This window comes from Bos taurus, chromosome 29, assembly GCF_002263795.3.
Source record: "Bos taurus isolate L1 Dominette 01449 registration number 42190680 breed Hereford chromosome 29, ARS-UCD2.0, whole genome shotgun sequence".
Classification (NCBI taxonomy): domain Eukaryota; kingdom Metazoa; phylum Chordata; class Mammalia; order Artiodactyla; family Bovidae; genus Bos; species Bos taurus.
The window spans coordinates 37,444,661-37,457,696 of record NC_037356.1 but is presented as its reverse complement, the minus strand read 5'-3'; the positions used below and the strand labels follow the sequence as shown (position 1 = coordinate 37,457,696).

General features: G+C 55.2%; 1 protein-coding gene across 3 annotated transcripts in view; it reads left to right on the top strand.

Annotated features, from left to right (window-relative positions):
• Positions 1–6,828, top strand: part of VPS37C (VPS37C subunit of ESCRT-I) — a 30,229-nt gene extending 23,401 nt beyond the window's left edge. For 2 of the 3 annotated variants that reach the window (XM_005226860.5, XM_024987287.2), the window contains exons 3-5: positions 2,574–2,745; positions 3,457–3,539; positions 4,498–6,828. In XM_005226860.5, coding sequence (XP_005226917.1) covers positions 2,574–2,745; positions 3,457–3,539; positions 4,498–5,202 — 960 coding nt within the window. In that variant the 3' untranslated portion in view covers positions 5,203–6,828. The remainder of the gene's footprint in view (positions 1–2,573; positions 2,746–3,456; positions 3,540–4,497) is intronic. The other variant, NM_001206150.1, reaches the window with a different exon arrangement.
• Positions 6,829–13,036: the final 6,208 nt, after the last annotated feature.

Here is a 13,036-nt window from a genome sequence, read left to right as displayed (position 1 = left end):
GTATATTCACAGTGTCTGACCCCAGAAAAGGGAAGCCTAGCCATCCAACTTCTCCTGCCTCTGCCTCTGCAGACCTCTTCCCTCTGTGAGGGGCTGTGCAGCCAGACCTGCTCCTGGCTCCTTCCTTGCCGGTGCTCCGGCTGCCCCACCACCCCTCTGCCTGCAAGAGCAGCCTTCGCCAAGGCTGGAGGGCACGGGGTGCAGGGCAGGGTGTGAGGAGAGGCCCGGGGCCCAGATGTGGTACGTCCAGCCACCCAGAGCGAGGCTGGTCTTGGTTAAACTCCAAGGCTGCCTCCTAGAGAGAGAGAGGCTGTGGGCTCAGCCAGGGCCCAGCTCTAAGCTAACTCGATGCCGGCCTTCATCCCCTGTCTTCACGTGTTAAACACCAAGTGCTTTTCCAGTCTGCCACGAGCACAGTGTGACAGGAACGCCAAGGCCTGTTTTCAAGGGCACAGAACTTCGTAGAAACAGGCCAAATTACATAATGGGAGGTGTGACGAAGCACAGAATCACAGAAAATGTCAGCAGAAACAGCCTCGTGGGCAAAAGGCAAGTTGAGTTTGTGACATGCAGCTGTGCCTGACTAATTGATTTGAATTCTCGGAAGGGAAGAACACTCACGGGATCGCGGGGAAGTGAAGAATGAGATCTGTAGACTCATGAGACCCTGTGGACAGGGTTCCTCCCATGGGCTGTGAGACATGAACATCGCTGTGGGATTCGAGGAGGGATAGGAGCTCACTGAGTTTGGGCTGTGGACGTTGCTTGGAGAAAAGAGCAGGGGACCGCCGTCCCTGTGGAACTGTGTGTGTTCTGGGGTCTTCTGGGTGGGGTGCTTGAACTGTCTTATTGACCTCTTATAATGGGGGTCAAGGGCTTCATTGTGAACTCCTGATGGAAAAAGATTTGGGGGAGGCTCTGGGGAGAGGGGCCAGAAACAGGTAGGACCAGGTTTAGGGGAAAGTGTCCAGCATAGATTTACTGGCTAAAACCCAGGGAAAAGGCAGTGGTGATATAAAGAGGACACATCTGGGGAGATCTGGGGCCCCTTAAGGGGCAGCTGAGCCGGGCACTTCAGGCACCCCTCTGGGTCTGCCACATAAGAGAAGGAAAGCTTTCACGGCTGATGAAAATGAGATTGGAACCCCACAGTGCGGGCGTCCTGAGTCAGAGCCCTTGCTGAGCCACTCCAGAGGGTATTTGTGACAGCCAGGTGAGGGGGCAGACCCGGGAGGCCATGGCCAGGCCCCACAATTTCTGGTAGCCATGGCAGTCCTCTTTCCAGTCTGGAGCTCAAAGGGCAAGCTCCCAGCCCACCCCAGAGCACAGGGCTCCAGGCCCCCCGAAACCCCCTCCTCTAGGACGGCCACGGCTTCCTGCGTCTGCTCGGGGTCGAGCCAGTCAGGTGGGGCTCGCCATGTGCACACCATGGTGGAGAAGCTGCTCAGTGGTTCCTGAGGGAAGCCAGTCTTGCCGAGCTGCGCCCTGAACCCAGCTGGGGCTCAGAGTGGCGTGTAGTCACCCTGGTGACATGCTGGTGTGTAGTCCCTGCTCCTGCAGGGCTGTGGGTCTGTTTCTCCACCCTCCTCTCCCTGATAAATGGATGGGGCTTCAGGTCAGAGCGGGTCTGGGAAGGGTTTCTGAGGCTGCCACCTCACGGGCTGGTGACCACAAGGGACCTCGCTGAGGGGAAGAGCGCCACTCAGCCTGGGGACGTGGTTTCAGCCAGGCTTGTGCAGGGGCTCACCTGAGGACTCCCCTCCAGTTCTCCAGGGGGCCCCCTGTTAGCTCATCTGCGTAGCTTCTCTGCAGGACACACACGTGGAGGAGTCAGGGCAGGTCTGTCTGGAATCGGTGTCTCAGGCTGGCCCTGGCTTTCCCACTCCTCAGACTAACTTTATTTGGGGGCCTCCTTGTGTGTCCAGCCTGTGTTCTGGCCTTGCGTTAGTGCGTCTCAGAGGAGGTCTCTTGCCTCTGAATCCTGGGCGTGAGTCGTTGGCTCTTTTGGTCCCTTCCTTCCTAGGAAGCCTCTGACTCTCCCTGCCCCCTCCCTGGAGCTCCACACAGCCCACAGCAGGCTCCTCAGCTCGTCACATGTCCCTCAGTGCCAGCTCCCCACGTGCCTCTGCCACAGAGGCTGTTGGGTTAAGGTTTTGTGGGGCATCTGGGTCAGAGTGCTTTGCTCAGAGTTTGAACCCAGGTCCATCTGACTCTGGGCTTCCCAGGGGGCACTAGTGGTAAAGAATCGGCCTGCCAATACAGGAGACTTAAGAGACATAGGTTTGATCCTTGGGTTGGGAAGATCCCCTAGAGAAGGGCATGGCAACCCACTCCCTTGGAGTGGCCTGGAGAATCCCATGAACAGAGGAGCCTGGCCAGCTACAGTCCACAGTGTCACACAGAGTGGGACGCGACTGAAGCGACTTAGTATGCACTTAACATGCCATCTGACTCTAACTAGGGGCTGAGTGTTGCCTGGCTTCCCCTCTGTAAGCAACAGGTCCCAGGAGCCCCTGGCCCAGCCCACCGGGAGCTGAGTGGCAGGTCTCATGGTGAGGTGTCTTGTCCTGTAGGTCCAGGATCTGCAGCTGGAGCGGGAGATGGCGCTGGCCACCAACCGCAGCCTGGCCGAACGGAACCTGGAGTTCCAGGGTCCACTGGAGATCAGCCGCTCAAACCTCTCAGACAAGTACCAGGAGCTCCGGAAGCTGGTGGAGCGGTACCAGGAGCAGAAGGCGAAGCTGGGTAGGCGGCCAGCCCCGGGAATGTGCACCAGGGGTGCCTCTCTTCACTCAGGGTCCATCTCTTCACTCAGGGTCCCTGTTCCCCATGGAGCTAGGGGAGCTGCTGGAATCTCCTAGAAAAACAGATTCCCTCTCCCTCCCCAGGACAGGAAGGGGCCAGCAGTTACTGCAGGTTACCACATCCCCAGCCTGGCTAAGTGCTTTAGCAGCCATCTAAGGGTAGGTCCTGTCATTGTTCTCGTGCCGTAGATGAGAGGAGTGAGACTCAGAGAGATGCCGGAGCTTGGCCAGGGCTCCATGGCTACATAGAGGTGGAGCTGGGATTTGAATCTGGAGAGCCTGGTCTGGGCTTTCTGTGTCCCAGCCTGCTGTCTGAGGAGGTGAGGGGCATCTGGTCCTCAAGGTGGAGGACTTGATGCTCAAAGTAACCCCCTGGGCAGATTAGGCTGGGTGGGCAGAGCCTGAGGCCTCTTGCTTTTCCAGCCAGCATGGGGAGCTGGGGATCCAGGGAGCCAGGGTCTGTTCACTGAGCTCCTGTCAGCTCAGGAAGCTGACCAGAGGGAACCGACAGAAGGGAGTTCTGCTGAGACCCCAGGGCAGAGGCAGGTTCCCTGGCACATCGGACTCTCCAGGACCCTTGCCGAAACCTCGGCCTCTCTCACAGCATCAAGAGGCACTTTTGAAATGTTAACCTTTCTGCCCTCCCTTCCAGAGAAGTTCTCCTCAGCACTGCAGCTAGGGACCTTGTTGGACCTTCTGCAGATTGAAAGCATGAAGATTGAAGAAGAGTCCGAGGTGAGGCAGCTGTTGACACCCGGTCTTCCTTGCAGAGTCGGCCCCTGCAGCAGATGAACGCTGACTGGGTGGACACCGGCTCCATGGCCACTAGCGCAGCCTAGCCAGGGGCTGTGGGGCCTGGCAGCGCCTTCCACCCAGAGCCGGTCTGCACACAGAGAGTGAAGAGAGGCCAGAGGGCAGCAGAAGAGACCAGGCAGCCCCAGGAGAGGGGAGAAGCCGGGGGTCCCGCTCCTCAGGAACAAGAGCTCTTGTCCTGAGTACCCGCGTCTGCAGGGCGCAGGACCGGGCTCTAGTAGATGGCAGAGGTGAAAGGTCCCTCCACCTGTAGTCCCCGTGGAGGCCCTTTTGGATGCAGGGAACGGGAACCCAGTCTCACTAGTTGAAGCGGAAACGGATGGATGGCACAGCCGTGGGGCAGCTGCAGGCCTGGAGGGGGAAGGCAGTGAGCAGGTACCCTCGAGGGCTGAAGCCAGGCCGCCAACCCCTCCCTTCTCCTGGCAGCTCTCTCTTGCTTCCTTCTGGGCCCATCTTCACTCTCTATGGGCAGACTGGCTCTCTCCACATCTCTTTGCCCTCTGCCAAGCCCCTCAGCCCTGCCTGGGCTGGGTTGTGCTAGTGACCAGGGAGCCAGTGTTCACCTGGTCATTCAACACCCAATTTAGCATCTGGCATGAGCCTGGCATGATGGTGGGGTGGGGAACAGCAGTGGCTGTGACAGGTGGTCCCCACCCTCCGGGAGCTGACATCTTGGTGGGGGAGACAGGATAAATTAAACACATGCTTGTGTAATAATATATCACCAGTGAGAAGAGCCGTAGAGAGAAATTCCCAAAGCAAGGGACAAAGAAGGCCTGGCTGGGGTGGGGATGGGGGCTGCAGCTGACCTCTGACCCAGCGGTATTCAGGTGGCCTCCATCCCGGCAGACCTGATGCCACTGGAGCTTGTGTCTTCCAGGCCATGGCTGAGAAGTTCCTGGAGGGCGAGGTGCCCCTGGACACGTTCCTGGAGAATTTCTCCTCCATGAGAACACTGTCCCATCTGCGCCGGGTTCGCGTGGAGAAGCTCCAGGATGTGATGAAAAAGCCCAGGGCCTCCCTGGAGCCGGCCGGGGACACCCCTCCTCCACGCCCTCCCCCGCCACTGCACCCTGGCCCCCAGACGACGCCCCCGCCAGCTGAAGACGCTCAGCCACAGCCTCCACAGCCCTCAGTGGTCCCTCCCTACCCTTTGCCCTACAGCCCCTCTCCAGGCATGCCCGTGGGCCCCACCGCCCATGGAGCGCTCCCGCCAGCTCCGTTCCCCGTGGTGTCCCAGCCTTCGTTTTCCTACAGTGGGCCTTTGGGGCCCCCGTACGCCGCAGCCCAGCCGGGAACCAGGGCCCCTTCAGGCTACTCCTGGTCCCCGCAGAGGAGCATGCCGCCCCGGCCGGGCTATCCTGTGGCCCCCACTGGTGCCTCTGGGCCCGGGTACCCTGTGGTGGGGGGCCGGGCCCCCAGTCCTGGTTATCCTCAGCAGCCCCCCTACCTCTCAACAGGAGGAAAACCTCCATACCCCACACAGCCCCAGCCCTCAGGCCCCCTCCAGCCCCCCTACCCCCCCGGGCCCGCTCCTCCCTATGGGTTCCCCCCGCCTCAGGGTCCCACCTGGCCTGGCTATTAGGCACAGTCCTGGCCCTCAGCCCTTCCCTACTCCCACCTGTACCACAGCCTTCAGCCCACCCCTTGCTGAGATTCGAGGCTAAATTGGAAGTGGAGTTGGCTCCACGTGGACTCATGTTGCGCCCGGGAGCCTGAGGGGACCCAACTGGGAGCGCACCGGCTGACCAGGCACTGTGACTGGCTTGGCCACACCAGGCGGTCCCAGGGCCTGCGGGCCTCCCAGGGGAAAGGAGGACCTGGCTTCCATGGCTGGCTGTAGCTCTCCTGGTGCTCGCCAGGCAGGAAGTTCAGTCCTCCCCGTGTGCCCGCACCTGTGGACATCTCCTGGTGACTGCACAGACTCACGGATGCCTGAACCCAGTGCGGAGTTATCTCAGCGAGGGGCTGGCTGGCCCCTGCTCACCCCCTCCCTCTTCTCTGGGATTTAGCAAGTGCAACCACGGTGCCCACTCTAAAAGAGGCAGTTCTCTGTGTCTCTTGGTGCATTCAAGGATGGCCCACCGCACGTTCCATGTCAGAGTTGGATCAGGGGGAGAGAACAGAGTTAGGCAAAACAATGAGTGATTTTCACATCACATAAAGCCATAACAGGACTCTGACAGACTGATGTCAGGTCAGCTTGTACTTTGTGCTGCCGTTTGAACAGCAGCAGCAGTGCCCATGCAGGGAGCAGGCCGAGGATTGTGGAGGCGGATCCCAGACCTTGCTGGCCCTGGTTGGAGAATCCAGGGGCTGCCTTGGACCCTATGGCTGCAGGAGAGGGGGCAGTTCTGGTCCAGGAGACTGTGATCACATCAGGGGCTCATTTAGGAGCAGAAGGCCAGGTTGCCTCCCTGGCCACCTCTCTTGTCTGGGATCTCCCTGCTTCTGGTTGACTTCTGTGGCTCAGCCCCCTCCTGTCCACTCCTTTAGTGCCTTGAATCTCATCCATGGCAGCCCCCTCCCTTCCTTTGACTCTCTCCTGTAACTCTTCACGACCCCCTAAAGCCCTCCTAAGACGGACATCAAAAGATGCCCTAACAGTTACTTCCCCTGTGGTGCTTTGTAAAACACCATCACTATGTCGGAGTCATTTCTTTGCATCTCTCTTATCTTCAGAATGTAAAGGGCAGGGACTATGACTCTGAGCCACACACAGGCCCCACCATACTGGGGCTTTCAGCACCCAGTTCGGTAATAAAAAATGACAATAGACCAAAGGGGGTTGTGATGAATGAAGCATTACCTTGGTCATTACCAGATGTGAACCAGGTCTCAAGGGCAGACTCTGGAGCTGCTATCTGTTAGGAAGTCATGTGTGCCTTGAATTGTCCATTACCCGAGTACCCAGCACCTGGTGGGCCTGGGGTGCTGGGGGCCAAAGAGGAAACTCGACCTTCTGGTGCCTGCCCCTCCCGCCCCACCCCGCCCCGCCCCGCCCGGCCTGCGTGCCATCATAGGGTGCGTGCGATGAGATGCTCAGTCAGCCCTGTCAGTCCCTGACCAGTTGTGCTTGCTTCTCGTAAGTTATTTATACAGAGAAATCACTAATGGACTCTACTGGTTCGAGTACTTCTGTACTGGATGAGCGATCGCTGGTATGTTTGTATAATTAATTGCCATAATAAACTTTGATGAGTTACGAGTAGTGCTGTGTTAGTGTTAGTCGCTCAGTCGTGTCTGACTGTTTGCAACCCTATGGACTGTAGCCCGCCAGACTCTTCTCTCCATGAAGCTGCAGTGAATTTGAGAAGTGGCTGCCTGTGGGGGACATCGATTTTGTCAACTGAAAGGAAAATGTAAGACTTGTGGATTTCAGTTTTGCTTGGAGATCTTACGGCAGATTATAGCCTGAGAAACAAACCCCTAGTACCTCTGAAAATCTGCTCCAAAGAGGTAGGGGGAGAAGCCAGTATATATATTTTGACTAGGGAATAGGTGCTAGCAAGCACCTCTAGGTGTCACCCTACAGTTGTTCTAGCTCTTCTGCATGTCTCCGTTTCTGCCTTTAGCAGTCTAAAACCACTGTGGGCATGCAGACCCCTGGATGGCCAGTCTTCATGTGAAGGTCCCTGGACTAGCTAGTTTTTAAAAGTAACAAGTGGATTTCCCTGTGGGGCTGCTGGATATCATGAGGATTCGCCTTCACCAGTTCTTTTCATTTCTCAGTTGCCTGAGAAGGTCATGAATAGCTGGTGAGAGCTCTGTCCCTTATCTTTGGAGCTTAAAGGCCTTGTATGGTATCTTCACTTTTTTCCGGACAAACCCCATTAAACTGCCAATTTGGTGAAAGATGTCAGGCCAACTGCCTACCTAATCACCCCGTCCAAACCTCAGTGTCTCTCAACTGGACGATTTCCTCAGTGTCTTTCAGCTGAGCCCTTTCTTTGTATCTTTCAAGTGAGAAATCAGGTACCTTTTTATCTTCTACCAAATTGAACTCAGGATTGTCAGCCAAGATGAGAGCTCTGAGGCTCAGGAGAGTCACCCAGTATTCTGGACTAGTGGGAAGGCAGCAGGTTCAAGGGGCCCTTGTTGGTACCAGGGCTCTAGATCCTTGGAGAATATCAGGTGAAGGAGACAAGTCTGCTGTGGGTCCCTTTGTGGTCATCCAAACTGTCAACTGACAGAAAAATGCACAGTGTAAGAGCTGTGGGTTTGTTTTATTGAGGCTCCTTACTATAGAGTGACTATTACTCAGGAAACAGCCTCTCAGTAGCTCAGAGAAGCCAGTATAGATATGGTTTTGGCTTGGGAATGTATGCAGTCAGGCACATATCTTGGTTAAAAAGAAAAAATGTGACTGTTAGTTGTGATGATCAGACAGCTCAGTTAATGATTTTAGTGTTTTTCTATGCACAAAAAGTGAAAGTGAAAGTCGCTCAGTCATGTCCAACTCTTTGCAACCTCATGGACTGTACCATCCATGGAATTCTCCAGGCCAGAATAATGGGGTGGGTGTAGCCTTTCCCTTCTCCAAGGGATCTTGCCAACTCAGGGATCAAACCCAGGTCTCCTGCATTGCAGGGGGATTCTTTTTTTGTTTGTTTTTAATTTATTTATTTTAATTGGAGGCTAGTTACTTTACAATATTGTAGTGGTTTTGTCATACATTGACATGAATCAGCCATGGGTGTACATGTTCCCCATCCTGAACCCCCCTCCCACCTCCCTCCCCATCCCATCCCTCTGGGTCATCCCAGCACACCAGCCCTGAGCACCCTGTCTCATGCATCGAACCTGGACTGGCGATCTGTTTCACATATGATAATGTACATGTTTCAGTGCTATTCTCTCAAATCATCCCACCCTCACCTTCTCCCACAGAGTCCAAAAGATTTGTATACATCTGTGTCTCTTTTGCTGTCTCGCATATAGGGTTATCGTTACCATCTTTCTAAATTCCATATATATGCATTAGTATACTGTATTGGTGTTTTTCTTTCTGGCTTCACTCTGTATAATAGGCTCCAGTTTCATCCACCTCATTAGAACTGATTCAAATGTATTCTTTTTCATGGCTGAGTAATATTTCATTGTGTGTATGTACCACAGCTTTCTTATCCATTCGTCTGCTGATGGACATCTTGCAGGGGGATTCTTTACCAGCTGAGCCACCAGGGAAGCCCAAGAATACTGGAGTGGGTAGCCTTTCCCTTCTCCAGCAGATCTTCCTGACCCAGGAATCAAACTGGGGTCTCCTGTGTTGCAGGCAGATTCTTTACCAACTGAGCTAAGGTGCAAGAATCTGGGTCCATTAAAATTTTTTTCTGGGATTTCCCTGGTGGTCCAGTGGTTAACAGTCTGCTTGCCAATGCTGGGGACACAGGTTAGATCCCAGGTCCAGGAATTAAGATCCCACATGCCTCAGGGCGACTAAGCCCGCTTACCACAATTACCAAGCCCTCACACCCTAGAGTCCAAGCTGCACAAGAGAGGCCACTGCATTGAGAAGCAACTAAAGAAGAGCCCCCACTCTCCAAAACTAGAGACAGCCCTCACCAGCAATGAAGAGCCCTTGTGCCACAACGAAGACCCAGTACGGCCAAAAATGAACGGACAAACAAAGCTATGATTTGAAAAGAAAAGAACCGTAGCCTGTTTTCCAAAGTATGGAGTACCTTATCCTGTATGCCTTTCAGGGCGCACTGGCTAATGACTTAATCCGTGTAGAACTGGGCAGTGTTCTTTGTTTTGCGATTTCTTCCACAGCCTTCAGGGTCATGCTCTGCTGAAAGGCCTGTTGATTCACGTTCACAGAGCCCCATCTTTCTGCATATCGTCGCCTCTATTCCTTCACCCCCGGGGGGCTTGGCTCTTAGAGTATTTCCCTCTCTGGCTTTTGCTCTCTGGCTTTCTTTCCATCTGAGGCATTTTCAGATGGAGCCTGCACGCTTGCGGTGTCCTGGGTGCAGAGCTTGGGCAGTGCAAGGCCACAGATGCCCACTAGGTGGTGAGTGAGCCTCATCGGTGCACAGGAGGGGCCCGTTACTGCCACCTGCTGAGCTGACCAGGACAGTCAGCCTGTCCGCCTGTCCAGGATCTCCAGCCGGGGTCCGAGTCTTCGCATCCCATTTCTAAACGGGGATGGAGGGGCAGCAGGCTGCTAAACTGGCTGTGGAGCCAAGATGTCTTCTGCCACCACCCAGCCTGCCTCCCTCTCCAGCTCCACCTGAGCTCAGCTTGATCATCGTGAGCCCTGGAAACACATCTTCTGCCTTTCAGCTGGAAGAGCAGCTTTGGTAGAGTCAGGAGACCAGGCTTCTGATGGACCCTTGAATCATCCCTTCTGCTTTTCCTTCCTTGCAAGGCGTCCTCATTAGGACAGGCTGCCTGTGGGTGATGCCCAGAGATGCTGAGAATCACCAGTCTTGAGTACTCAGTAGGGCCTCACCTTGTATTAACCTTGGCTGTGCATTATCTCATGGGCACCTCTCAGCAGCCCTTTGGCTCCCAAGTTTAAACAAAGGGAGGAGACTGCAGGGTGGGTGGTTCAGTGACCAAGTCACTCACCTGGGGGCATCAGGATGAGACATGCACCCAGCTCTGATCTGGCTGCTGAGATACCTTTGTGATTCCAGAAGTCATCAGGCCTCCTCGAGACACCACAGTCCTGAGAAAAGCCTGGGGAACCTAAGCTGCAAATCCACATACACTCTGGTCAGAGGGTTACAGTCCCTTCGCCCCTCCCAAACTCTGACCTTGCCTTGCAAGTGTGTTGGGGGCTGGGGATGTCAGAGCACCAGGGAGAGCTAGGAGACCCCTGAGCTGTGTAGGAAGCTGAGAATCTCACAGGGTGGTGGGAGGCACAATCAAGTCAGAGCTTTGGGTTGCTCCCAAAGTGGCAGCCAGGGGCACCCAGGGACTGGAGAGAGGAAGCACCACTTTCTAAGTGGCTTGATGGAGAGTGAGGCTGGTCACTTGGGGCGGGCTGCCCCTGCTGCTCTTCACTCTGGCTCTCAGGCCCTCCCCCTGCGCCCACCCCCGCCCTGCATCCGCCACATGAAATCACTGGGCGTCCTCTGCCAGACCGCAGTGGGCCTCTCACTGTGTGTGGTCTGCTCGGGGCCAGAACCTAAGTGTCAAGTTCAGAGCCTCACAGAGATTCCTTGCTCGGTGAAAAGGATGCTTAGCTCTGTAAGCTGCCATGAGGCCATCTGAAATGTCCTTTTAGGGTAGTCCCATTCAGCACTCCCAGACCCTAGATGCATGACAGGTTTGGAGCTAGACCCGGTTCTTGGTTGTCAGAGTGAGCTTTTTTTTAGGGTCCCCAGTGTCCTAGACATAACATGAGGAGAATGTGCTAGGAGAATGAGGAGAATCTGGTTGCCCATGAGAGTCAGGTGGATGACATGCTTCAGGGGAGTGGGCTGGGGTAGGGGGGTTACATAGGTGGATGCCACCCTCTCTGGCTGACGTAGAGGGGTGAAGGATAGGGGGTGGGGCTGCAGTGTGGACCCAGGGTGGGCCCAGGTCACAGCGGGGCATCCTCCAAGTCTGAGGGAGACCCCGTGAGCTTCTCATCACAGGAGCAGCACTGACCAGCAGCCTGTGGGCTGTGTCTGCCCACCACGGCTGGAAGCGGACAGAGGCACCTCCGAGGCTTGGATAGCTCCCTCTCAGTTGCTTAACCAAATGTTCCTTCTGGACATGTATCACCCAACCCCCTTTCTGCTCAAAGGCAGTTTTTTGGGGGGAAAGTGTGCTTTTAAAGTAGGCCGAGATAGCTATGAGGCCACCAAATGGTGGCCAAGCTAGAGATGCAAGAGCTTTTGCCCAGAAAAGGGGCTGGTAAGAGACATGTGGTGCCCCGGGGCCCTTTGCACCCCAGTTCCCTTTGGAGGATCCTCCCTTCTGAGGAGGGTCTCCAGGACAGGAGTCTCTGCCAGGTGACTCCTAGCCCCCAGGTGACTGGGTGTCCCTGTTTCTGGATTCCCGGCATGGTCAGGGGTAGGGCCATTCCCTGGGCTCTCCCATGATGGAGTCCTCAGTAGGGGTCGGGTGGGAGGTCTGGTTGGAGGGTATTGGTGGGGACAAGGGGCTGGCTTGGCTCTCTGGCATGCTTGTGCCCCTCCAGCTCCCTCTCTGCGAGCACACCCCTCACCCCCGCCATGTCCTTCTAGAAACTTCCTTTTGCTCTTCCAGAGTTGGCTTTTGTGAATTGGGCCGTTGATATCTGTTGCTCCCAGTGGACACGGGGCCAAATCATGTGGAGAAATGCCCAGCCCCGAAATGTCTTCTCAGGTCACTGTCTGATTACCAGGGGGCAACGAGACCTGAGCCAGCCTCTGCCTTCACTAGGCCCTTAAGTTCCAGGTCAGCTATTCTCCTCTGGTGCATCGTTAAGAAAACCTGGGCACTGCAGGGTTAAGTATGTCTAGGCTCTCTGGGCCCACATAGTCAAAGCTATGGTTTTTCCAATAGTCATGTTCAGATGTGAGAGCTGGATCATTAAGAAGGCTGAGCACTGAAGAATTGATGCTTTCAAATTATGGTGCTGGAGAAGACTTTTGAGAGTCCCTTGGACTGCAAGGAGATCAAACCAATCATATCCTAAAGGAAATCAACCCTGAATATTCATTGGAAGGACTGATGCTGAAGCTGAAGCTCCAATACTTCGGCCACCCGACGCAAAGAGCTGACTCATTGGAAAAGACCCTGATGCTGGGAAAGATTGAAGGCAGGAGGAGAAGGGACTACAGGGGATGAGATGGTTGGAAGGCATCATCGACTCAATGGACATGAGTTTCAGCAAGCTCCGGGAGATGGTGAAGGAAGGGAAGCCTGGTGTGCTGCAGTCCGTGGGGTCACAAAGAGTTGGACACGACTGAGCAACTGAACAACAAAGGCTCTCTGCAGGATGCTGCTGCTGCTGCTGCTAAGTCACTTCAGTCGTGTCCGACTCTGTGCGACCCCATAGACGGCAGCCCATCAGGCTCCACCGTCCCTGGGATTCTCCAGGCAAGAACACTGGAGTGGGTTGCCATTTCCTTCTCCAATGCATGAAAGTGAAAAGTGAAAGTGAAGTCGCTCAGTCCTGTCCGACTCTTAGCGACCCCATGGACTGCAGCCCACCAGGCTCCTCTGTCCATGGGATTTTCCAGGCAAGAGTACTAGGGGACCATTTCAGTTAAGGCAATTATTTAGCCCAAGGAAATGTTCAGTTCTGGTCTCTGACTCTCAGGTTAGGCGGTTACCTAATTGGCAGAAACTATTTTGCACTTTTAATAGCTGTGTGAACCCAAACCCCACATTGGCTAGAATTTACTAGGTGCCCGCTCTATGCAGGGCCCTGAGGTGGCACTGGTGCCCTTCAGGCTTGACAGCCAGTGTCCCTGCTCTCTGTCAAGCGAGGG